The sequence below is a fragment of the Nycticebus coucang genome, chromosome 15 (assembly GCF_027406575.1).
Source record: "Nycticebus coucang isolate mNycCou1 chromosome 15, mNycCou1.pri, whole genome shotgun sequence".
Taxonomy (NCBI): Eukaryota; Metazoa; Chordata; class Mammalia; order Primates; family Lorisidae; genus Nycticebus; species Nycticebus coucang.
Window position 1 is genome coordinate 70,394,250 of NC_069794.1, and position 26,211 is coordinate 70,420,460.

A 26,211-nucleotide genomic window follows, 5' to 3' on the forward strand; every position below is an offset into this window, starting at 1 on the left:
CCTCAATTTATAAGAGAAACTCTAACAGACATGAGCAACTTGATTTCCTCCAACTCTATAATAGTCTGAGATTTTAACACTCCTTTGGCAGTGATGGATCGATCCTCCAACAAAAAGCTGCGTAAAGAAATTCTAGATTTAAATCTAACCATCCAGCATTTAGATTTAGCAGACATCTACAGAACATTTCATCCCAACAAAACTGAATACACATACTTCTCATCAGCCCATGGAACTTACTCCAGAATCGATCACATCTTAGGTCACAAGTCTAACCTCAGCAAATTTAAAGGAATAGAAATTATTCCATGCATCTTCTCGGACCATCATGGAATAAAACTTGAGATGAGTAACAACAGGAATCTGCATACACATACAAAAACATGGAAGTTAAATGACCTTATGCTGAATGATAGCTGGGTCAGAAATGAGATCAAGAAGGAAATTGCCAAATTTCTGGAACAAAATGACAATGAAGACACGAACTATCAGAACCTCTGGGACACCGCAAAGGCAGTTCTAAGAGGGAAATTTATAGCACTGCAAGCCTTCCTCAGGAGAACGGAAAGAGAGGAAGTAAGCAACTTAATGGGACATCTCAAGAGACTGGAAATGGAAGAACACTCCAACCCCAAATCCAGTAGAAGAAAAGAAATAACCAAAATCAGAGCAGAACTAAATGAAATTGAAAACAAAAGAATAATACAACAGATCAATAAATCAAAAAGCTGGTTTTTTGAAAAGGTCAACAAAATAGATAAACCTTTGGCCAACCTAATCAGGAAAAAAAGAGTAAAATCTCTAATCTCATCAATCAGAAATAACAAAGACGAAATACAACAGACTCCTCAGAAATCCAAAAAATCCTTAATGAATATTACAAGAAACTTTACTCTCAGAAATACGAAAATCTGAAGGAAATCGACCGTTACTTGGAAGCACATCACCTTCCAAGACTTAATCAAAAACAAGTGGAAATGTTGAACAGGCCCATATCAAGTTCAGAAATATCATCAACCATACAAAATCTCCCCAAAAAGAAAAGCCCGGGACCAGATGGTTTCACATCAGAATTCTACCAAACCTTTAAAGGGGAATTAGTACCTATACTACTCAACCTGTTCCAAAAGGTAGAAAAAGAAGGAAGACTACCCAACACATTCTATGAAGCAAACATCACCCTGATCCCCAAACCAGGAAAAGACCCAACAAGAAAAGAAAATTATAGACCAATATCACTAATGAATATAGATGCAAAAATATTCAACAAGATTCTAACAAACAGGGCGGCCCCTGTGGCTCAAGGAGTAGGGTGCCGGTCCCATATGCCGGAGGTGGTGGGTTCAAACCCAGCCCCGGCCAAATAAAAAAAAAAAAAAAAAATAAAAAAAATAAAAAAAAAATAAAAAAAAAAAGATTCTAACAAACAGAATCCAACAACATATCAAACAAATCATACATCACGACCAAGTTGGTTTTATCCCAGGGTCTCAAGGCTGGTTCAATATACGTAAATCTATAAATGTAATACAGCACATAAACAAATTAAAAAACAAAGACCATATGATTCTCTCAATCGATTCAGAAAAAGCTTTTGATAACATCCAACATCCCTTCATGATCAGAACACTTAAGAAAATTAGTATAGAAGGGACATTTCTTAAACTGATAGAGGCCATCTACAGCAAACCCACAGCCAATATCATATTGAATGGAGTTAAATTGGAATCATTTCCACTTAGATCTGGAACCAGACAAGGCTGCACATTGTCTCCATTGGTCTTTAACATTGTAATGGAAGTTTTAGCCACCACAATTAGGGAAGAAAAGGCGATCAAGGGTATCCACATAGGGTCAGAAGAGATCAAACTTTCGCTCTTCACAGATGATATGATTGTATACCTGGAAAATACTAGGGACTCTACTACAAAACTCTTAGAAGTGATTAAGGAATACAGCAGTGTCTCAGGTTACAAAATCAACATTCATAAATCGGTAGCCTTTATATATACCAACAATAGTCAAGTTGAAAAAACAATTAAGGACTCTATCCCATTCACAGTAGTGCCAAAGAAGATGAAATACTTGGGAGTTTATCTAACAAAGGACGTGAAAGATCTATATAAAGAGAACTATGAAACTCTAAGAAAAGAGATAGCTGAGAATGTTAACAAATGGAAAAATATACCATGCTCATGGTTGGGAAGAATCAACATTGTTAAAATGTCCATACTACCCAAAGCAATATATAATTTCAATGCAATCCCCATTAAAGCTCCACTGTCATACTTTAAAGATGTTGAAAAAACAATACTTCATTTTATATGGAATCAGAAAAAACCTCGAATAGCCAAGACATTACTCAAAAATAAAAACAAAGCAGGAGGAATCACGCTACCAGACCTCAGACTATACTACAAATCTATAGTGATCAAAACAGCATGGTACTGGCACAAAAACAGAGAAATAGATGTCTGGAACAGAATAGAGAGCCATGAGATGAATCCAGCTACTTACCGTTATTTAATCTTTGACAAGCCAATTAAAAACATTCAGTGGGGAAAAGATTCCCTATTTAACAAATGGTGCTGGGTGAACTGGCTGGCAACCTGTAGAAGACTGAAACTGGACCCACACCTCTCACCATTAACCAAGATAGACTCTCACTGGATTAAAGATTTAAACCTAAGACATGAAACTATAAAAATACTAGAAGAGAGTGCAGGGAAAACCCTTGAAGAAATTGGGTTGGGTGAGTTTTTTATGAGAAGGACCCCCCGGGCAATTGAAGCTGCTTCAAAAATACACTACTGGGACCTGATCAAACTAAAAAGCTTCTGCACAGCCAAGAACACAGTAAGTAAAGCAAGCAGACAGCCCTCAGAATGGGAGAAGATATTTGCAGGTTATGTCTCCGACAAAGGTTTAATAACCAGAATCCACAGAGAACTCAAACACATTAGCAAGAAAAGAACAAGGGATCCCATCGCAGGCTGGGCAAGGGACTTGAAGAGAAACTTCTCTGAAGAAGACAGGCGTACGGCCTTCAGACATATGAAAAAATGGTCATCATCTTTAATCATCAGAGAAATGCAAATGAAAACTACTTTGAGATATCATCTAACTCCAGTGAGACTAGCCTATATTACAAAATCCCAAGACCAGAGATGTTGGCGTGGATGTGGAGAAAAGGGAACACTTTTGCACTGCTGGTGGGAATGCAAATTAATACATTCCTTTTGGAAAGAGATATGGAGAACACTTAGAGATCTAAAAATAGATCTGCCATTCAATCCTGTAATCCCTCTACTGGGCATATACCCAGAAGACCAAAAATCACACCATAACAAAGATATTTGTATCAGAATATTTATTGCAGCCCTATTCATAATTGCTAAGTCATGGAAAAAGCCCAAGTGCCCATCGATCCATGAATGGATTAATAAATTGTGGTATATGTATACCATGGAATATTATGCAGCCTTAAAGAAAGATGGAGACTTTACCTCTTTCATGTTTACATGGATGGAGCTGGAACATATTCTTCTTAGTAAAGTGTCTCAAGAATGGAAGAAAACGTACCCAATGTACTCACCCTTATCATGAAACTAATGTAGGTCCTTCACATGAAAGCTATAACCCAGTTACAACCTAAGAATAGGGAGAAGGGGGAGGGAGGGGGGAGGGAGGGGGAAGGAGGGGGATTAATGGGATTACACCTGCGGTGCATCTTACTTATGTGAAGCCTAGTAAATGTGGAATGTAAAGGTCTTAGCAAAATAACTAAGAAAATGCTACAAAAGCTATGTTAACTAATGTGATGAAAATGTGTCAAACGATCTATGAACCAAATGTATGGTGCCCCCACGATCATACTAATGTACACAGCTATGGTTTAATAAAAATAAATAAATACAACCCCCCCCCCGAAAAGAAAACATATTAACCATATTTAAGACAATTGATTTAACATCTTTGATTAATTATTAATCAAAGATGTTAAAGTCAGGGCTCGGCCCCTGTGGATCAAGCAGCTAAGGCACCAGCCACATACACCTGAGCTGGCGGATTTGAATCCAACCCAGGCCCACCAAACAACAATGACGGCTGCAACCAAAAAATAGCCGGGTGTTGTGGCAGGCACCTGTGGTCCCAGCTACTTGGGAGGCTGAGGCAAGAGAATCACTTGAGCCGAGGAGTTGGAGGTTGCTGTGAGCTGTGATGCTACAGCACTCTACCCAGGTGAGGCTCTGTCTCAAAAAAAAAAAAAATTAAAAAAAGAATGCTTATACTTGGGGGTGGCGCCTGTGGCTCAGTGGGTAGGGCGCTGGCCCCATATACCAAGGGTGGCAGGTCCAAACTGCAGCAAAAAATTGCTGGGCATTGTGGTGGGCGCCTGTGGTCCCAGCTGCTCGGGAGGCTGAGGCAAGAGAATTGCCTAGGCCCAGGAGTTGGAGGTTACTGTGAGCTGTGTGACGCCACGGCACTCTACTGAGGGCAATAAAGTGAGATTCTGTTTCTACAAAAAAAAAAAAAAAAAAAAAAATTCCAAAGTCAGGTCTTCTTCAGGCACAGTTTCTGTGAAATTCTTCATGTTGTGTGACTAGAGCATACTTTTTTTTTTTTTTTTTTGAGACAGAATCTCACTGTGTTGTCCTTTGGTAGAGTGCTGTTGCATCACAGCTCACAGCAATCTCCAACTCTTGGGCTTAAGTGATTCTCTTGCCTCAGCCTCCCAAGTAGTGGGACTACAGGTGCCCACAACAACACTCAGTTATTTTTTGATTGCAGTTGTCATTGTTGTTTAGCTGGCCCGAGCTGGGTTTGAACTGGCCAGCCTTGGTGTATGTGACTGGAGCCGTAACCACTATGCTATGGGCGGTGAGCCAGAGTATATTTTCTTTTTTTCTTTTTGAGACAGAGCCTCAAGCTGTCACCCTGGGTAGAGTGCTATGGCATCACAGCTCACAGCAACCTCCAACTCCTGGGCTCAAGCGAGTCTTCTGCCTCCGCCTCCAAGTAGCTGGGAGTACAGGCGCCTGCCACAACACCTGGCTACTTTTTTGGTTGCAGCTGTCATTGTTGTTTGGCTGGCCCGGGCTGGATTTGAACCCGCCAGCTCAGGTGTATGTGGCTAGTGCCTTAGCTGCTTGAGCCACAGGCGCTGAGCCCAGAGTATACTTCTTTACATGTTTTTCTAACATGTTCTGTAATTTTTTTTTCACTGAGAACTGGATATTCTGAGCATTGTATTGTAAGTGTAGAAATTCAATTCTCCTAGTCCTCAGGGATTATTTTTTTTGGCTTATTTTGAGCTCAACCCATTCCTACCGTGTTTCCCCGAAAATAAAACATCCTCCAAAAATAAGACCTACTTACAGGTTTCCTTCTGGGTGAAATATAAGGCACCCCCCCAAAAAAAATAAGGGACCCCAGGCTCTGTCTCAGAATGAAAATTAACCATAAACTGGTTGCTAGGGCCGCCCCAACTGGCGTCTAACAACCAGTGAGGTTAGGCGGAGTCCTGACGTCACTCCACTGTGTGGAGGCAGAGCAGAGGTCGGAGTGAACGGTGAGCGTGGGGTGGGAGAGAGGAGCAGACTTTCACAGATGCGTGTAGAAGAACAGGAGGATAGAGCGGTCCAGATGCGGTGAAAGGGGTGAGTGCTGTTCTGTCTCTGGTGACACTGCCTGATGCTCCCGGCCGCCCTCATGATGACTGAAGGTAGGATTCAGTTTGTCTGGTTTGTGTTGACAACTACCGTACTACCATACCGTATACAGGTAATAAATTTCCTTTATTTCCATTTAACAATAAATGTGTACGGTATTCTTCTTCATGGAAAAATAAGACATCCCCTGAAAATAAGATCTAGTGCATCTTTGGGAGCAAAAATTAATATAAGACACTGTCTTATTTTTGGGGAAACAGGGTATTATGCCTTTTACTTTTTTTTTTTTTTGTAGAGACAGTCTCACTGTACCGCCCTCAGGTAGAGTGCCGTGGCGTCACACGGCTCACAGCAACCTCTAACTCTTGGGCTTACGCGATTCTCTTGCCTCAGCCTCCAGAGCAGCTGGTACTACAGGCGCCCACCACGACACCTGGCTATTTTTTTATTGCAGTTTGGCTGGGGCTGGGTTTGAACCAGCCACCCTCAGCATATGGGGCCGGCGCCCTACTCACTGAGCCACAGGTGCCGCCCGGTATTATGCCCTTTTCAAACTTTTTTGGTGAATTATTTCTTGTATGTGGCTACTGAAGTTTCTTTTCCATTGTCTCTGCAGTCAGCCAGTGACCTGACAAAATTTCTTTAAATGTCTGGCTCTCAAGAAGAAGGAAAAAGGTTTTGTGTTTTTCATTTTATTTATTTATTTATTTATTTATTTATTGAGACAGAGTCTCATTATGTTGCCCTTGTTAGAGTGCTGTGCTGTCACAGCTCATAGCAACTTCAAACTCTTAGGCTTAACTGATTTTCTTGCCTCAGCCTCCCAACTGGGACTACAGGCACCTGTCACAATGCCCAGCTATTTTTTTGTTGCAGTTGTCATTGTTATTTAGCAGGCCTGGGCCAGGTTTGAACCTGCCAGCCCCAGTGTATGTGGCCAGCTCCCTAGCCACTTAAGTGCAGGTGCTGAGCCGGTTGTGTCTTTTTAAATACCTTATGACTACAAAGCTGATTCAGCCTGTGGGAGTGAAAACTGAAAAACAGCTGATGTTTGGGCTGGTCTCGAGCGGTCAAAAGTGATAAGCAGCTACCAATGCACACAACCTCGGCCTCCCAAATGCTTACAGGACAAAGTCCTTACTGCCCATACTGGTTCCAGAAAGCCGCATCAGGAATGTGGGCTGCCTCCTCCACAGATGCCTGTTGCTGAGTAGGGGGCTGAGGAATGTAACTGTTATATCACAAAAGGCTGAAATTCATCAAAATTTATCGGCTTCTTCATCAAAATCTCCTATAGATGGCAGAACTGTTCTACTAAACACCAGAGCTCCAAAATAGTTACTTTGGACAGTTTCTGCCAGTTCAATAACTGTTTAGGTGGAGGGATAGATTCCTACAGCTTCCTACTGACACCTTCCTCACATCATTCCCTAAATTGTTTTGATTTTATGATCTAACTCCCTGGGTAACCTTATTTTCAAATTTTGGGAGAGTATTTCAATTCTGCAGTTCATGTGTCCTTAGAATCTGTTCTGCTTTCCAACCACATCAGAACCGCTGGCTGGCCTCTCTTGACATTTGCCATCTATGTCCAAGGCAGAGGTCAAACCAGAGCTGTTTTGAACCTTTTCTAAGTCCTCTACCCTCTCTTTCCTGCCCAGTTCTGTAAAAGAAAACCTGAGGCTGGGCCAGGTGCTCACACCTGTAATCCTAGCATTTGGGAGGCCGAGGCAGGTGGATTGCCTGAGCTCACGGGTTCAACACCAGCCTGAGCCACAGCGAGACTTCAGTTCTAAAAAAAAATAGCTGGGCAATGTGGTGGGTGCCTGTAGTCCCAGCTACTTGGGAGGCTGAGGCAAGAGAATCTCTTGAGCCCAATAGTTTGAGGATGCTGTGAACTGTGACACCACAGCACTCTACTGAGGGTGACAAAGTGAGGCCCTATCTCAAAACAAAACAAAATAAAACTGAAATAGCAGAGGTCAAGCACACAGGAGATACTACTTGTTTCAATTTCCATTTATTCATTCATTCACATGTTAGTTTTTGAGCAACTACTATGTGTTAATTCTTCAATGGGTTCTGTGGAACAGTGTTAAATGAGTTAAATATTTGTTTTTAATGAGCTAATTGCTGAGGAGAGGCAAATACATAAAAAAATCCAATACCCTTTGATAAGGTTTTGAGGGGGCTAACAGAGGCCATCCTTAAATTAGAGTCTGAGGGAAAAGCAGGAAGAAAAATGGAAAACTTCAAAAATAAAGTGGTGGGTAGCACCTGTGGCTCAGTGGGTAGGGCACCGGCCCCATATACTGAGGGTGGTGGGTTCAAACCCAGCCCCGGCCAAACTGCAACAAAAAAATAGCTGGGCATGTGGCGGGCGCCTGTAGTCTCAGCTACTCATGAGGCTGAGGTAAGAGAATCGCCTAAGCCCAGGAGTTGGAGGTTGCTGTGAGCTATATGACACCATGGCACTCTACCGAGGGTGACAAAGTAAGACTTTGTCTCTACAAAAACAAACAAAAAAAAACAACAAAGTGGCACCTGAAGAAGTTAGCTGGGTGGAAGCATCTTCAACAGGAACATTAGCAAGTGCAAACACTTAAGAGAGCGAGAACCTGCCAAATGGGGTGATGGCAAATGATTTATTATTGTTGTAGTGTAAGATATGTATGGGCCAGTGTTAGGAGATAAGACTAGAAAGATAAGATGAAGTGAGATTATTTAAAAGTTGAATTTTATTCTGTGTCATATGATTGTCAGCAGTGAGGTGAAATGGGTCAGTTTGATCTGATTCAAAAATGTTTCAAAAAATAAGTTTGGTGTGGAGGAGGACTTAAGAAGCTGACAGCAGGATGTTCATATTTTACAGACACTGCATTGAATCTGTAGATTGCTTTGAGTGGTATAGACTTTTTTTCTGAGACAAAGTTTCATTTTGTTGCCCTTGGTAGAGTGCCATGATGTCATAGCTCACAGCATCCTCAAACTCTAGGGCTCAAGTGATTCTCTTGCCTCAGCTTCCCGAGTAGCTGGGACTACAGATGCCTGCCACAACATCCGGCTATTTTTAGAGATGGGGTCTCACTCTTGCTCAGGCTGGTCTCGAACTCCTGAGCTCAGGCAATCTACCTGCTTTGGCCTCCCAGAGTGTTAGGATTATAGGCATGAGCCACCTCAACCGGCTCTAGTATAGATATTTTAACAATGTTGATTCTTCTCAGCCATGAGCAAGTTATGTTTTTCCACCTGTTAACATCCTCTGCTATTTCTTTTCTCAGTGTTTCATAGTTCTCTCTGTAGAGATCCTTCACATTCTTTGTTAGGTATATTCCAAGGTATTTCACTTTCTTTTGCTATTGTGAAGGTGAATGTACCTTTGATTTGATTCTCAGCTTGCCTATTGTTGATATATATGAAGGCTACTGATTTGTGAATACAGATTTTATATCCTGAGATGTTGCTGTAGTTCTTTATCACTTCCAAGAATCTCATGGTTGAGTCATGAGATTTTCTAAGTACATACTGAAGATACTGAAAAAATAGAACTAGAAAAAAACTCGAATAGCCAATGCAATTCTACAAGATAAGAACAAATCTGGTGCCATCACGTTACCAGACTTCAGATTATATTGTGAGTACTGGTTAGGCACATGTAAAAGACTAAAATTGGACCTGTATCTCTCATCACTTACAAAAATTAACTCACAGTGGATAAAAGATTTACATATAAGACATGAAACTATAAAAACTCTAGAAGAAAGTGTGGGAAAAACTCTTTTTTTTTGAGACAGTCTCAATCTGTCGCCCTGGGTAGAGTGTTGTGGCGTCACAGCTCACAGAAATCTCCATTCCTGGGCTTAAGCAATTCTTTTGCTTCAGCCTCTCAAGTAGCTGGGACTATAGGCACCCACCACAATGCCTGGCTATTTTTTTTTTTTTTATTGTTGTTGTTGCAGTTGTCATTGTTGTTTTAGCAGCCCCGGGCCAGCTTCAAACCCACCAGCCTCGGTGTATGTGGCCGGCACCCTACCCACTGAGCTATGGGCGCTGCCAAGGGAAAAACTTTTAACGATATTGGTCTTGGGAAAGAATTTATGAAGAAAACCCCAAAGGCAATTGCAGAAACAACAAAGTTAATAAATGGGAACTGATCAAGTTAAAAAGTTTCTGCACAGCTAAAGACACAATCAACAAAGCAAAGAGACAATCTTTAGAGTGGGGAAGATATTTGCATGTTATAAATCTTACAAAGGGCTAATAACCAGAATCTACAAAGAATCCAAGCAAATCAACAAGAAATAGCAAATCCCATTAAAAGCTAGGAAAGAAACATGAACAGATTTTTTTCTTATGAAGAAACACATGAAGAAGTATACATCATCTCTATTATTAGAGAAATGCAAATCAAAATCACTTTGAGATATTGCAAAATACAGCAAGAATGGGCCACATCACAAGGTTGGCCCAAAGTAACAGATGCTGGCACAGGAGTGAGAGAAGGGAACATTCCTGCACTGTTGATGGGACTGCAAACTAGTATAGCCTTCATGGAAAGAAGTATGGAGAGTCCTCAAAGACCTAGAAGTAGACAGACTTTCCAGGCCAGGCACAGTGGTGCATGCCTGTAACCATATCACTCTGGGAAGTTGAGGTGGGTGGATTGCTTGAGCTCACAAGTTCGAGACCAGCCTGAGCAAAAGCAAGACCCCACCTACAAAAAATAGCTGGACATTGTGGCGGGTGCCTGTAGTCCCAGCTACCAGGGAGAATCACTTGAGCCTAAGAGTCTGAGGTTGCTGTGAGCTATGATGCCAGAGCCTAAGAGTTTGAGGTTGCTGTGGGCTATGATGCCAGGGCACTCTACCCAGTGTGACAAAGTAAGACTTAGTCTCAAATAAATAAATAAAGACCTTCCATTTGATCCTGTAATTCTCCTTCCCTTTCTTCTTTACTCTCTCCCTCCTTTCCATTTAACAAGTATTTGTTGGATGCCCAAATATTCAGCTGGACTAATATATAAAGGTAATGAAGGTACTGTTCCTGCTCTTGATTTAATAGTTTAGTAGAGACAAAACTTGATATGTGGGTAGCACCTAGATGGCTAGCATTTCATCAAGAGGATGAGGGAGAAACATCCCTGTCAGAGGAGATGGTATGTGAGAAGCATATGGTGTGTGTCGGGAAAGGCCAGGAGTTTTCTCTTGCTGGAATATAGTACTGTCTCAGACGCTGTGGGGCCGGGAGACTCAGAGCCAAGTGAGGAAGAAGAAGTGTGGAAAAGTTGAGACTGTGAAGACACAAGAAATCATCCTAAGTTTTGGATTTTCATACCCTAATCATCATTCGTCAGGGCATCTAGGCAGACAGGTGAGGAGTCAGTATATTTGTGGCTAATAGAGGAAATAGAGCAGTGGTTCTTAACCTGTAGGTTGCAACCCCTTTGTAACAATGAAAATACATCCTGCATATCAGATATTTACATTATGATTCATAACAGTAGCAAAATTAGTTATGAAGTAGCAACGAAAATAATTTTATGGGTTTTCCTCTTTCCGCCATCTTGGGGCCCGTGGAGACCTCGCTTTGGCTCTCTACAGTCTCCTTTTCCTCAGCGTCTGCTGGGAACAGGACTTCTAAAAGGCAAATATGTCTGGAAGGCTGTGGTCCAAGGCCATTTTTGCTGGCTATAAGAGAGGTCTCCGGAACCAAAGAGAGCACACAGCTCTTCTTAAAATTGAAGGTGTTTATGCCCGAGATGAAACTGAATTTTATTTGGGCAAGAGATGTGCTTATGTATACAAAGCAAAGAACAACACAGTGACTCCTGGCGGCAAACCAAACAAAACCCGAGTAATCTGGGGAAAGATAACTCGAGCCCATGGAAACAGTGGCATGGTTCATGCCAAATTCCGAAGCAACCTTCCTGCTAAGGCCATAGGACACAGAATCCGTGTGATGCTGTACCCCTCAAGGATTTAAAGTGATGAAAAGTAAATAAAAGTGGATTTGTGCTGTTGTATTTTTATTAAGAGGTGTTAAAACTTACTGACGTAACTTGAGTGGCATGTTTAAAATGAAGGTTATCTAGCACTTTCAGAGTACAAGGAAGTCAGAGCTATAGGTGTATATATAATGACAATTAAGGGCAAGTACAGAGATTTAGAAGATAAGTGGTTTTTTTCCTGTGTGGGGACTATGAAAAAAAAAAAAAACGGTTTAATGTGAGTATCTTAATACACTGTGGACTTGGGTGCAGGCTGGAATAAACGGGAAGTGGAAGGGTAACTGACTTCCTCAAAGATTTGAGAGTAGGTGAAAGAAGCTCAAAAGCATTGAGAGTATCTTGTGGATATACTTGTTCTACATAGATTGGATAGGAAGCTTGAAAGTGGGACTTGGGAATAATTCAGATGGAGATAATACTTAGAAGGTTTTGGACAGCTCATTCAGACAGGCAGGCAAATGAGATATCCTTGGGATTTATGACTGGACAGAGCATTCCAGTACTTAACACTTGAGTGGGAAGAATATGCAAACTGAAAATAAACCATATAATTTCACCTTAGAAAAGGTAATTAGGTGGGACACACAGGTTATCTTGGCTTCATGTTTTAACAGTAAAGTGCAAGGGTAACATTTTAGCAGATTATAATAAAGATGTAAACAGTGAAAAAAAAAATAATTTTATGGTTGGGGTCACCACAACATGAGGAACTGTATTAAAGAGTCATGGCATTAGGAGGCATTAGGAAGGTTGAGAACCACTGAAATAGAGGATTCATACCATTGCATTGTCCACTTTTTCTCTTGGTTTGGCTTTATAAGAGTGTTAAGTTAGTTATTTTATAAGTAATTATTTCTAAAACAACAAGTTAGAGCAAATTTATGTTTTTCTTGTTGCAGTTGTCGTTGTTTTAGCTGGCCTGGGCTGGGTTTGAACCTGCTAGCCTCGGTGTATGTGGCCGGCGCCCTACCAACTGAGCTATGGGTACTTTCCCAAGTTTATGTTTTTTAATCTGCAGCAAAATAAATTTATAAGAACCGGACAAAAGCTTTTGCCACTTGTCAATCTCAAGCATTAAATTGCAAGAGAGTTTTCTAACTTAGTAGTTGATTAATGTATTTCAAGGTCTCATTCTTTAGCACTTATCTGGGAGTTTTGTCTTGCCCCATCGATCAATTAGTTAATTTTAGTGTAAGTTCCTGGTTTCTCATTTTAAACATTTCCTACAACTTAGTATATCCCATGAGACTGATTGTGTGATGAAATTCTCTCAACTACACTAGTTTTGAAGAACATCAACTAATGAGATTAACAAAGGATGAGAATATTTATAATTTTTTAAAATGTAGTTCTAAAAAAACACATGTAAAAGACTGAGTGTGGTGGCTCACGCCTGTAATCCTACCTAGTACTTTGGGAGGCCAAGGCAGGTGGATTGCTTGAGTTCTGGAGTTTCAGACCAGCAAGACCCTGTCTCTACTAAAAACAGAAAAAAAACAAACAAAAATAAAACACTAGCCGGGTGTGGTGTGGTGGCACATGCCTGTAGGTCTAGCTACTTGGGAGGCTGAGGCAAGAGGATTGCATGAGCCCAATGAGCTTGAAGTTGCTGTGAGCTACCATGACGCCTTGGAGCTCTACCCAAGGCAACAGACTGAGATTCTGTCTCTCCAAAAAACAAACAAACAAAAAAAAGTAAAATAAAGAATACCTCCATATTTTTTGTATCTAAGTAAACACTTTATTTTGCTTTCAGATAGGATATTGAAATTTACATGTTATTTTTATGACAACTAATAAGTAGCTCAGTTACTGACATAAAATATGTAAGAAATTTATGAGATATAAGATACAGATGAGAAAAATCTCAAGTAAGTTTTTAACTTCATTTATACCCTGTCAGGAAAAATAGGACTTCTGTAATTGAATCAAGCACTTTTTTCCTATAAGTACTTGTTTATCCTTTCAGGAAGCATATTGTGATTTTGTATCTAAGAAATCAACAACTAACCAGGGTTTCTATCTTACCAAATTGTAAAACATTACTTCAAGCTAGTCCTTATGACACAGTACAATATCTGTTTTGGACTTCTTTTCTTCCTATTAAGCTCTTTAATGAAATCAGAAAGCAAGTATAAGGATTCAGACAAGACCATAAGAGGAAAAAAAGGCAAATACAAGGTATGTTTACCTTATAAAGGATATCAATAAAGACTTACATAGATAATAACTGATAATTAAAAAAAATCATCAAGTCTGAAATTTGGAGCAATATAATAGCCTTATTAAGTTTTATCAAAAAGGGCCTTTCCCAGCTTGTTTCCAGACTTCTTTTACTCCTTTAATGCTTTCTTTCTTTACACATTTCCAGTATTCTTGTATACCTGGATGTTGTGGTACCTGTTAACCAAAAGAAAAAATTAAGGGGTCACTCTCTCGAAGGTTAAAGATGATTCCATACCTAATTTCCTTTCCAGATTTTCTCCAAAAAATAGCTGTGGTAGATTATGTTGCAAAAGATGACTGCAAGAAAACTGCTAAGGGTAAAAGACAAAACATGAATGTGATGTGAGACTATTTTTAGGGTATAAGGAATGGAAGCAGACTAAGTTACATTAATGGAGTTTCTTCTGTAAGAAGGACATCTTCCACATTCCGGTCTTAAAATTTAATTATTTTATAATGTTTTCCTTTTATAATATTTTATAGTGTTTTCCCCTTTCTAGTGAACTTTATTTAGCTATGCTGAATAAAAAGTATAAACCTAAAACTTTGACTTAACCTTGGCTAAAATTAAATAAAAAGGAAATGATAGGTCACAACTTATTTGATTAAAAGCTTCAAGAAAAAATAATCTGATTTGTGTTTGAGAATTAAAAATATTGTGTGGTTATTACTCAAAAAAATGAAAAAGTAAACCCTAGAAAATATTTGGATCCTGGTGACCACTGGAGCACAACATTGCTGGAAATTAGCCAAAAGGAAGCAAAAGTCTACTTCAAATTATATATATTTTAGTTCCTATCACTGACATACAGATCTTTTTAATGTTTTCCAAGAAAGGGCTAAGAGGCTCTCGGGTACCTTAATTTTTTAAAATGTAGTTTTAAAAAACACATGTAAAAGACTGGGTGTGGTGGCTCACACCTATAATCCTACCTATACTCTAGGAGGCGAAGGCAGGTGGACTGCTTGTTAATTGCAAAGATTGGTTTGATTTCTAGGAATATGAGTAACTGTAAGGGCTGGATGATTACAAGGCTTGCAAAACAGGTTTGCCAGTGAAAATCATATTTATTGGCTCAGCGCCCATAGCACAATGGTTATGGCACCAGCCACAGGCACCGAGGCTGGCGGGTTCGAACCTGGCCCGGGTCAACTAAGCAACAATGACAACTGCAACCAAAAAATAGCTGAGTATGTGGTGGGCACCTATAGTCCCTGCTACTTGGGAGGCTGAGGCAAGAGAATCACTTAAGCCCAAGAGTTGGAGGTTGCCATGAGCTGTGATACCACAGTGCTCTACCAAAGGGCGACATAGTGAGACTCTGTTTCAAAAAAAAAAAAAGGAAGAAAGAAAATCATATTTATTGTCTGTAAATTACACTTGTTATAAGTAACTGACTTGCTTTTCTAAGTTGTAAACAAGGTGGTGCCTGTAGCTCAAGTAACTAAGGCGCCAGCCACATACATCAGAGCTGGTAGGTTCGAGTCTGGCCCAGGCCTGCCAAATAATGACAACTACAACCAAAATATAGCCAGGTGTTGTGGTAGGTGCCTGCAGTCCCAGCTACTCGGGAGGCTGAGGCAAGAGAATCATTTAAGCCCAGGAGATGGAGGTTGCTGTGAGCTGTGACACCATGGTACTCTACCCAGGGTGTAGAGGCTCTGTCTCAAAAAAAAAAAAAAAGTTGTAAATGAACAGCAAACAGCATTGTCCTCATGAACAGCACTATATTCTTTCTCTACTGAAGGTTAAAGTAGTCTACCTGCCTACCTACCAACCACGTACCATGCATTCTCTTTGGACCCTAATTTTTCCCATGAGGTCTTCTTTCATGAGAGTGCTTCTAGCAGATTATAATCTATATACAAAATTTATCTGTACCTCAGTTATAGACTAATATGTAGATTTGAATGAAAAACACTGACTTCATGTGTATTATTCAGCATACTAAGTACTTTATACTTAATTCTTACACTAATTCTTTTTGGTAGATTGTTAAGTTTTTTCACTATACAGATGAGGAATCTGAAATTCAGAAAAATGAAGTGACTTTGCAAGATTCAGCAGGTAATCAATGGTAGAGCTGGGATCTCAATCTATGTAACGACAGAGCCCAAAGTCAAACTCTAGGCTATGATTTCTAAATAGTGATTTCTGAGTAGATTAAGACTTTTTTTTGAAAACGAAAAATGTTGACTGTCATCTGCAAAACATATTTCAGTGTTTTAATTCTAGCTTATGATCTACAAATGATAAAAACTTCATTTAATGTCTCTGAACATTTTCCTAAGTTCTAGGTTTTAATTAACTATTCAGTTAATTATGTGTAAATTTGTATTTATTTAAAATTCAAAATCCATTACCCATAAGCCTCGATGCATTCTGTTTTTTAACACCCCAAGGAACTCTTCATGACTGAGACACTCATCCCCATCCAAATCAAAGATCTTGAAGACAGTGTCCAAAATATTGTTTGAGAGCTCTTGTCCTGTTGCTACTTTCACAGCTCTCTTAAATTCCGCTAAAAAGAAAAGAAAAAACAAACACATAAAACTCATCAAACACATGAAATAGTCTAAGTGAAATTAACCTAAACTTTCATTATTTGAGAAGTACAAACATGCCTAAATTTTTATTATTTGGGAAGTAAAACAAAAACAAAACTACCCATCAACATTGTATTCAAATCATAAATGTGGTTGAGAAATGTCGTATGAGTAGCCATAAGACAGGTTAGTTATTTTAATTTAATCAACGATTTAAACACCTATATTTAAATATATCCTTCTCCTTTTTAGGAGAATGAGAAAATAAAAAGCAATAAAGTAACCATTAGATCAGAGTGTTGGTATTGTAAATCTAGAACAACCAGGTTGAATTAAAAGGCCAATTGATTATTCTACTTTTTTTTTTTTTGAGACAGAGCCTCAAGCTGTTGCCCTGGGTAGAGTGCTGTGGCATCACAGTTCACAGCAACCTCCAACTCCTGGGCTCAAGCGAGTCTCCTGTCTCCGCCTCCCAAGTAGCTGGGACTACAGGTGCCTGCCACAATGCCTGGCTATTTTTTGGTTGCAGCTGTCATTGTTGTTTGGTGGGCCAGGGCTGGATTTGAACCCGCCAGCTCGGGTGTATGTGGCTGGCACCTTAGCCGCTTGAGGCCACAGGTGCCAAGCCCCAATTGATTATTCTATTAGCACCTTGACTGGTATCATCTAGTTGAAGAATATAGTGAAATTATTTATAGATAATAAAAATTAAATGATTCACATAACTTACCTAGTCTGACAGGGCGATGAGCTAAACTAAACATTTGCATGGCAATAGCAAAGTCCTCCAAGTGGGTTGTAAAATGGCAAAATGACTTGAACTCATCCAAACTAATGTTCTAATAAAAGAAAGAGTTTTTATTATAATTTTATTAATGTACTAATTTAATTTTATTAAAGTACTAAATTAATCTTATGAACTTAGATTTCTCTAATCAAGTCCATTAAAAAGTTTGAGGCACTGAATAACAACAGAATTAAAGGTTTAGAGATTAGGTGGAATCACAGGAGAGTAAGTGGCAGAGCCACTGTGTCTGGCTATCAGACAGTACACTTGTGACTGGGTCTCTGGGAGTGATGCAGTGCAAACTTAAAATGGCCCCATGCTATAGAATAAATTGTGTCCCCTTCAAATTCACATGTTAAAGCCCTCACCCCCAATGTGACTATAATTGGAGACAGAAGTTGTGAGGAGGTAGTGAAGGTTAAAACTGGTTATAAGGGTGAGATCCTATCTGATAAGACTGGTGTCACAAGAAGAGGAAGAGACAGCAGAGCTCTCCCTCCACCAACCTCCAAGCCTGTGCACCATGTGCAGTGAGAAGGTATTCCTGCAGGCAGGGAGAAAGGCCTCACCAACTGGCCCTGCTAGCACCTCGATCTTAGACTTCCAGTCTCCAGAACTGAGAGAAATAAATTTCTGTTGTTAAATATCCAGTCTATGGTATTTTGTTATGGCAGCCTATGAGATTAGTAGTCTGTTAAATGGTCCCCTTCTAAGCATTATCAGAGGACTAGCACTAAGAGTTTGGAGTTTGACGGACCCATATTGAAATTCTGCCACTTACTATGTGAATGATCCTAGCCTTTCTAAACTGTAGGTAAGTAACCATTCAGGGGTTAAATATAATCGTTTACCCAAGATCTACTAAATGGAACAATTAGGATTTGAACTTTGGTCCATCTGACTTTAAAACCTATGAACCTAAAAAAAAGATAAGCTAAGAAAACTAGAGTTCCCATTAAAAAAATAAAGAAAGGAGGAGGTCTGGAGGAGGGAAGGTATTTGGGAGGACCTCACCTAATGTGCATAATGCAATGATGCATTTCAAAACTATTAAGAATAGAGTAGAGGGTGGCGCCTGTTGCTCAGTGGGTAGGGCAACAGCCACATATACTGAGGGTGGCAGGTTCAAACCGGCCCTGACCAAACTGCAACAAAAAAATAGCCGGGTGTTATGGCAGGCACCTGTAGTCCCAGCTACTTGGGAGGCTGAGGCAAGAGAATCGCCTAAGCGCAGGAGTTGGAGGTTGCTGTGAGTTGTGATGTCACAGCACTCTACCAAGGGCGATAAAGTGAGACTCTGTCTCTACCAAAAAAAAAAAAGAATATAGTATAAATGTCTTACCACAACAAGTAAGTGAAGAGATGGTTATGTTAATCAGTTAGACGTAAACATTCCACATTGTATATCAAATCAGCATGTTGTACCCCATAAATGCATTAATGTACAGTTATAATTTAATAAAGAAAAAAGTAAAGAAAGTAGAAAAATTCTTTTTATTTTATTTTTTTAAAATCTTTTTTATTTTTTATTGTTGGGGATTCATTGAGAGTACAGGAGGCCAGGTTACACTCATTTCATTTGTTAGGTATTCTTTTTATTTTATTTATTCATTTATTTGAGACAGAGCCTCAAGCTGTCACCCTGGGTAGAGTGCCATGCATCACACTTCATAGCAACCTCCAACTCCTGGGCTCAAGTGATTCTCTTGCCTCAGCCTCCCAAGTAGCTGGGACTACAGGTGTCTGCCACAATGCCTGGCCAGTTTTTGGTTGTAGCTGTTGTTGTTGTTTGGCAGGCCTGGGCTGGATTCGAATCCGCTAGCTCTGGTGTATGCGGCTGGTGCCTTAGCCACCTGAGCTACAGGCACAGAGCCAAGAAAGTAGAAAAATTCTTAAATTGAACATAAAATAGTTTTTCTTTATAGGGACCTTCAGGATCATGTTTTCTGTATATGTGTCGTCTTATTCAAGTATCACTGATTTCAACTTCTGTGTTATAAAATTTTTATTTTTGAAATTTTTATTATTAGTATTCTTTAGGGCAGGCAGAGTGGCTCATGCTTATAATCCTGGGAGGCCAAGGCAAGTGGGTAGCCTGAGTTCAGGAGTTCAAGACTAGCCTGAGCAAGAGTGAGAACCCCTTTCTAAAAATAGCTGGGTGTTGTGGCAGGCACCTGAAGTCCCAGCTAATTGGGAGGCTGACGCAAGAGGATCACGTAAGCCCAAGAGTCTGAGATTGCTGTGAGCTATGACACCATGGGACTCTACTGAGGGTGACCAAAGTGACATTCTGTCTCAAAAAAATTTTTTAAATTGTTTTTAAAAAAGTAATATGTGTACATGGCAAAAAATTCAAACAGTACAAAAGAACTGAACCTGTAGGTTACCAATTCCTTGTGTCTCCTTCCAGAAATATTATACTCAGATGTGGGCAAACAAACACACATATCTTGTTTTACAAAGTGGGGACATCCTCTTCATACATTTCCATACCTTACTTTATTTTCTTAGTAGTATATTTACAAGATGATAGGTGGGTGGGAGGAGGAAAAATCCCAGTATACTTATCAACAAAATAAGAGTGGCTGCTTCTCTATTTACCAATTTTTTTTTCTTTTTTTGAGACAGAGCGCCACTTTGTAGCCCTTGTTAGTGTGCCATGGCGTCATAGCTCATAGCAACCTCAAACTCTTGGGCTTAAGCTATTCTCTTGTTTCAGCCTCCTGAGAAGCTGGGAATATAGGCGCCTGCTACAATGCCCGGCTATTTTTAGAGATAGTGTCTTGCTCTGGCTGAGGCTGGTCTTGAACCTGTAAGCTTGGGCAATCCACCTGCTTCAGCCTCCCAGAGTGCTAGGATTACAGGTGTGAGCCACCTTGCCTGGCCAATATAACAATCTTAAAGCAAGCACTGGGTATAATCTTTTTGATGCTTGCTTTTTTTTTTTTTTTTTGAGTCAGAGTCTCACTTGGTCTCCTTTGGTAGAATGCCGTGGCGTCTTAGCTCACAGTAGCCTCAAACTCTTTGGCTCAAGTGATTCTCTTGCCTTAGCCTCCCAAGTAGCTAGGACTACAGACGCCTGCCACAACATCCAGCTATTTTTAGAGATGGGGTCTCACCCTTTCTTAGGCTGGTCTTGAACTCCTGAGCTCAGGCCATCCACTTGCCTCCACCTCCCAGAGTGCTAGGATCACAGGCATGAGCCACTGCACCTGGCCTGATGTTTGCTTTTTCAATAGGTGAAAAATGTGTCTCGATAATGTCTGAGTTTATATGTTAATTGTGAATAGAGTTAAACATTTTCCACATTATTTATTAGTTATTTGTGGATTTTTCTTCTCGTGTCCTGTATGTCCCAGATTTCTGGTTCTTATAGTAGTAGTCAATTCTCTGTGGGTTTCGTTTCTGCACATCTTTCAAATAGAGGTACCAAAGGCCTTTTTGTTCTAGACTCTTTCCAAGGATGTTTGTATAGTGAACATCCTTGAATACAGACAGTGTCTTCCTATGACAGCTTTGTTTACCTCCAGTATAAGGAATATAAAATGTCTCCCTTTGTGGCAAACATCAACATGGCTTGCTTACTGCTTATTATAAGATTTAGATTTGCTAAGATGAAATTCTTCAGGCATGAAGTCAATCTACTGTGTGGGCAGTGTCTACCTGGGTTACTGCATCTCTCCCATGGACTTAGGAGGCAAGGGGGAACTGACACAAATACATTGTTCATACTGTTTTATTTTAACAAATAATAAAATTCTTTGTCTCTGACGCAATAGTCTTGTACCTTCTGGAAGCATCCATAAAACTATTTAGGTTAATTTGCAAACAGATAAAATCTCAAGATAGTTATTAACATGTTGATTTTCAAAATTTCATTATAGAGGGGGTCCATAAAGTTTGTGTTCAATTTTAAATTGAATACGAAGTTTATGGACACCCTGTATATTAATTTTTTTTCTTTCTTTCTTTCTTTATTTTTATTAAATCATAGCTGTGTACATTAGTATGATCATGGGGCACCATACACTTGGTTCATAGATCGTTTGACACATTTTCATCACACTAGTTAACATAGCTTTCGTAGCATTTTCTTAGTTATTTTGCTACGACCTTTACATTCCACATTTACTAGGATTCACGTATACTCTTGTAAGATGCACCGCAGGTGTAATCCCATTAATCGCCCTCCCTCCACCTACCTCCCCCCACCTCCCTTTCCCCCTTCTCCCTATTCTTAGGTTGTAACTGGTTGTAACAATCTACCTGCCTCATTCTCCCTATTCTATAGCTTTCATGTGAAGGTCCTACATTAGTTTCATAATAAGGGTGAGTACATTGGGTACTTTTTCTTCCATTCTTGAGACACTTTACTAAGAAGAATATGTTCCAGCTCCATCCATGTAAACATGAAAGTAAAGTCTCCATCTTTTTTTAAGGCTGCATAATATTCCATGGTGTACATATACCACAATTTATTAATCCATTCGTGGATCGATGGGCACTTGGGCTTTTTCCATGACTTAGCAATTACGAATAGGGCTGCAATAAATATTCTGATACAAATATCTTTGTTATGGTGTGATTTTTGGTCTTCTGGGTATATGCCCAGTAGAGGGATTACAGGATTGAATGGCAGATCTATTTTTAGATCTCTAAGTGTTCTCCATATCTCTTTCCAAAAGGAATGTATTAATTTGCATTCCTACCAGCAGTGCAAAAGTATTCCCTTTTCTCCACATCCACGCCAACATCTCTGGTCTTGGGATTTTGTGATATAGGCTAGTCTCACTGGAGTTAGATATCTCAAAGTAGTTTTGATTTGCATTTCTCGGATGATTAAAGATGATGAGCATTTTTTCATATGTCTGAAGGCCGTGCGCCCGTCTTCTTCAGAGAAGTTTCTTTTCAAGTCCCTTGCCCAGCCTGCGATGGGATCCCTTGTTCTTTTCTTGCTAATGTGTTTGAGTTCTCTGTGGATTCTGGTTATTAAACCTTTGTCGGAGACATAACCTGCAAATATCTTCTCCCATTCTGAGGGCTGTTTGCTTGCTTTACTTATTGAAAATTATAGACCAATATCACTAATGAATATAGACGCAAAAATATTCAACAAGATTCTAACAAACAGAATCCAGCAACATATCAAACAAATCATACATCATGATCAAATTGGTTTTATCCCAGGGTCTCAAGGCTGGTTCAATATTCATAAATCTATAAATGTAATTCAGCACATAAACAAATTAAAAAACAAAGACCATATGATCCTCTCAATCGATGCTGAAAAAGCTTTTGATAACATCCAACATCCCTTCATGATCAGAACACTTAAGAAAATTGGTATAGAAGGGACATTTCTTAAACTGATAGAGACCATCTACAGCAAACTCACAGCCAATATCATATTGAATGGAGTTAAATTGGAATCATTTCCACTCAGATCAGGAACTAGACAAGGCTGCCCATTGTCTCCATTGCTCTTTAACATTGTAATGGAAGTTTTAGCCACCACAATTAGGGAAGAAAAGGCGATCAAGGGTATCCACATAGGGTCAGAAGAGATCAAACTTTTGCTCTTCGCAGATGATATGATTGTATATCTGGAAAATACTAGGGACTCTACTACAAAACTCTTAGAAGTGATCAAGGAATATAGCAGTGTCTCAAGTTACAAAATCAACATTCATAAATTGGTAGCCTTTATATATACCAAAAATAGTCAAGTTGAAAAAACAATTAAGGACTCTGTCTCATTCACAGTAGTGCCAAAAAAGATGAAATACTTGGGAGTTTATCTAACAAAGGACGTGAAAGATCTATATAAAGAGAACTATGAAACTCTAAGAAAAGAGATAGCTGAGAATGTTAACAAATGGAAAAATATACCATGCTCATGGTTGGGAAGAATCAACATTGTTAAAATGTCCATACTACCCAAAGCAATATATAATTTCAACGTAATCCCCATTAAAGCTCCACTGTCATACTTTAAAGATCTTGAAAAAAACAATACTTCGTTTTATATGGAATCAGAAAAAACCTCGAATAACCAAGACATTACTCAAAAATAAAAACAAAGCAGGAGGAATCACGCTACCAGACCTCAGACTATACTACAAATCGATAGTGATCAAAACAGCATGGTACTGGCACAAAAACAGAGAAGTAGATGTCTGGAACAGAATAGAGAACCAAGAGATGAATCCAGCTAATTACCGTTATTTAATCTTTGACAAGCCAATTAAAAACATTCAGTGGGGAAAAGATTCCCTATTTAACAAATGGTGCTGGGTGAACTGGCTGGCAACCTGTAGAAGACTGAAACTGGACCCACACCTCTCACCATTAACTAAGATAGACTCTCACTGGATTAAAGATTTAAACCTAAGACATGAAACTATAAAAATACTAGAAGAGAGTGCAGGGAAAACCCCTGAAGAAATTGGGTTGGGCGAGTTTTTTATGAGAAGGACCCCCCGGGCAATTGAAGCTGCTTCAAAAATACACTATTGGGACTTGATCAAACTAAAAAGCTTCTGCACAGCCAAGGACACCCTGTATATTAAATAGGAAAAAAAAAAATCTCAAACTCTCAAAGTTCCTGATACCTACTGATTTTAAGATCTCATTATAAATTAAGAAAATTGATGTACTACTTGCCAATATTTCTCTCTCATTTTGTTAATTTTTTTCTTTTGACTTTGATTATAATTTTGGAAGAGGATGAGGGAGAGGCAAGAGCATTTCAATTTTTAGGTAGTAATTTTACCAGTTTTTTCTTTGAAAGGTTGGGTTTTTCATAGACAGATATATACCCCATTCTAAAATAATACATTGTTTCCAAGTTTTCTTCTATACTTAGTTTCATTTTTCTCACCAACATTTGTTGTTTTTTTGTTAAGACAAAGTCTCACTTTGTCACCCTTGGTAGAGTGCCAGGGCATCATCACTCACAGCAACCTCAAATTCTTGGGCTGAAGTGATTCTCTTGCTTCAGCCTCCTGAGTAGGTGGGACTACAGGCACCCTGCCATAATGCCCAGCTATTCTCACCAGCATTTGATTTTTTGATCTCCCTGGAATTTTAGAATAATAAATAAGGTAGAGATTTATCCTCATTTTCTCCCTCAGATGGCCACTGAATTATCCCAATGCCATTTATCAACAATTCTTCTTCTTTCTTTTTTTTCTTTTTTGAGACAGAGATTGGTAGAGTGCCATGACAGTCACAGCTCACAGCAACCTAGAACTTTTGGGCTTAAGCGATTCTCTTGCCTCAGCATTCCAAGTAGTTGGGAATTTAGGCACCTGCCATAATGCCCGGCTAATTTTTTAGAGACCGAGGTTTCACTCTGGCTCTGGCTCAGGCTGGTCTTGAACTCATGAGCTCAGGCAATCTACCTGCCTCATTCTCCCAGAGAGCTAGGATTATGGCATGAGCCACCGTACCCGGTCTCAATAATTCTTTTACCCAACTACTTTGAAATATTACTTTATACACTATATAATAAATTTCCATGTGTATTAGAGTCTATTTCTGGACTCTATAAAACAAACTGTTTTAGTTACCAAGGTTTGATAATATATTTTAGTATGCTGGCATTCTTTTCGTGTGAACTTTTATGGCTTATCTAGTTTCCTCCCCAAAATCCAATGGCATTTTTACTGAAAGCCATTAGTGCTCACTAATATCTGGCTGTTTCCTGATCGTTGCACATTCAAAAGGCATTTCTTTGCCTCCTTGCATAGCTTTTAAAAATGTTATATAAAAACACATTCCCATTCCAAAAACATTATTTATTTATTTATTTATTTATTTTTTTGTAGAGACAGAGTCTCACTTTACTGCCTTCAGTAGAGTGCCATGATGTCACAGGACTCAAAGAAACCTCTAGCTCTTGGGCTTCAGCGATTCTCCTGCCTCAGCCTCCTGAGCAGCTGGGACTACAGGTGCCAGCCACAACGCCTGGCTATTTCTTGGTTGCAGTTCAGCCGGGGCTAGGGTTTGAACCCGCTACCCTCGGTATATGGGGCCCACGCCCTACTCACTGAGCCACAGGCGCCATCCCCAAAAACATTTTTTTTAACAATACATAAAGGTGGGCAGCGCCTGTGGCTCAAAGGGGTAGGGCGCTGGTCCCATATGCCGGAGGTGGCGGGTTCAAACCCAGCCCCGGCCAAAAACCACAAAACAAACAAACAAACAAACAAACAAAAAACAATACATAAAGGTTTAAATAAATTAAGAAAGTAAAAATCACTTGGTATCTCACCACTGTACATTAACCATCATTATCATTATTATTATTATTATTTTTTTTTTGTAGAGACAGAGTCTCACTTTATGGCCCTCGGTAGAGTGCTGTGGCCTCACACAGCTCACAGCAACCTCCAACTCCTGGGCTTAAGCGATTCTTTTGCCTCAGCCTCCCGAGTAGCTGGGACTACAGGCACCCGCCACAACGCCCGGCTATTTTTTGGTTGCAGTTTGGCCGGGGCGGAGTTTGAACCCGCTACCCTCGGTATATGGGGCCGGCGCCTTACCGACTGAGCCACAGGCGCCGCCCCATCATTATCATTATTATTTTCATTTTTGAAAAAGAGTCTTGCTTTGTTGCCTAGGCTAGAATGGCATGGCCTCTGCCTCCCTCACAGAAACCTTAAACTCTTGGGCTCAAGCAATCTTCCTTCGACTCCTGAGTAGCTGGGACTATATGCACTGGCCACCACACCCAGCTAATTTTTAGTAGAAATGGGTCTCACTCTTGCTCAGGATGGTCTCAAACTCCTGACCTCAAACTATCCTTCCACCTCGGCTTCCCAGAGTGCTAGGAGTATAGGCATGAGCCAACACACCCAGCCAATTAATCGTTAATAGCTGGTGATCATCATTTTATGCATCTCCTACATAATATACATATAAATGCATGCCAATAAATTCCCTGACCTGTAATTTCTTTTTTGTAGAGA

General features: G+C 39.7%; 2 protein-coding genes across 3 annotated transcripts in view; one reads left to right on the top strand and one right to left on the bottom strand.

The window, feature by feature from the left end:
- Positions 1–11,226: 11,226 nt before the first annotated feature.
- On the top strand, positions 11,227–11,685 carry LOC128566325 (60S ribosomal protein L35a-like). Its single transcript, XM_053563062.1, has one exon. It carries the CDS (start codon positions 11,322–11,324, stop codon positions 11,652–11,654), a length of 333 nt encoding a protein of 110 aa, XP_053419037.1. The 5' UTR covers positions 11,227–11,321; the 3' UTR covers positions 11,655–11,685.
- A 1,716-nt stretch (positions 11,686–13,401) lies between these two features.
- MICU2 (mitochondrial calcium uptake 2) overlaps positions 13,402–26,211 on the bottom strand; it is a 179,509-nt gene continuing 166,699 nt past the window's right edge. For both annotated transcript variants that reach the window (XM_053563059.1, XM_053563057.1), the window contains 3 exons: positions 17,183–17,291; positions 16,270–16,427; positions 13,402–14,079 (listed from right to left, as the gene is read on the bottom strand). In XM_053563059.1, coding sequence (XP_053419034.1) covers positions 13,975–14,079; positions 16,270–16,427; positions 17,183–17,291 — 372 coding nt within the window. In that variant the 3' untranslated portion in view covers positions 13,402–13,974. The remainder of the gene's footprint in view (positions 14,080–16,269; positions 16,428–17,182; positions 17,292–26,211) is intronic.

Coding starts and splice junctions, on each gene's coding strand:
- LOC128566325 (XM_053563062.1), top strand. CDS start 11,322: ATGTCTGGAAGGCTGTGGTCCAAGGCCATTTTTGCTGGCTATAAGAGA.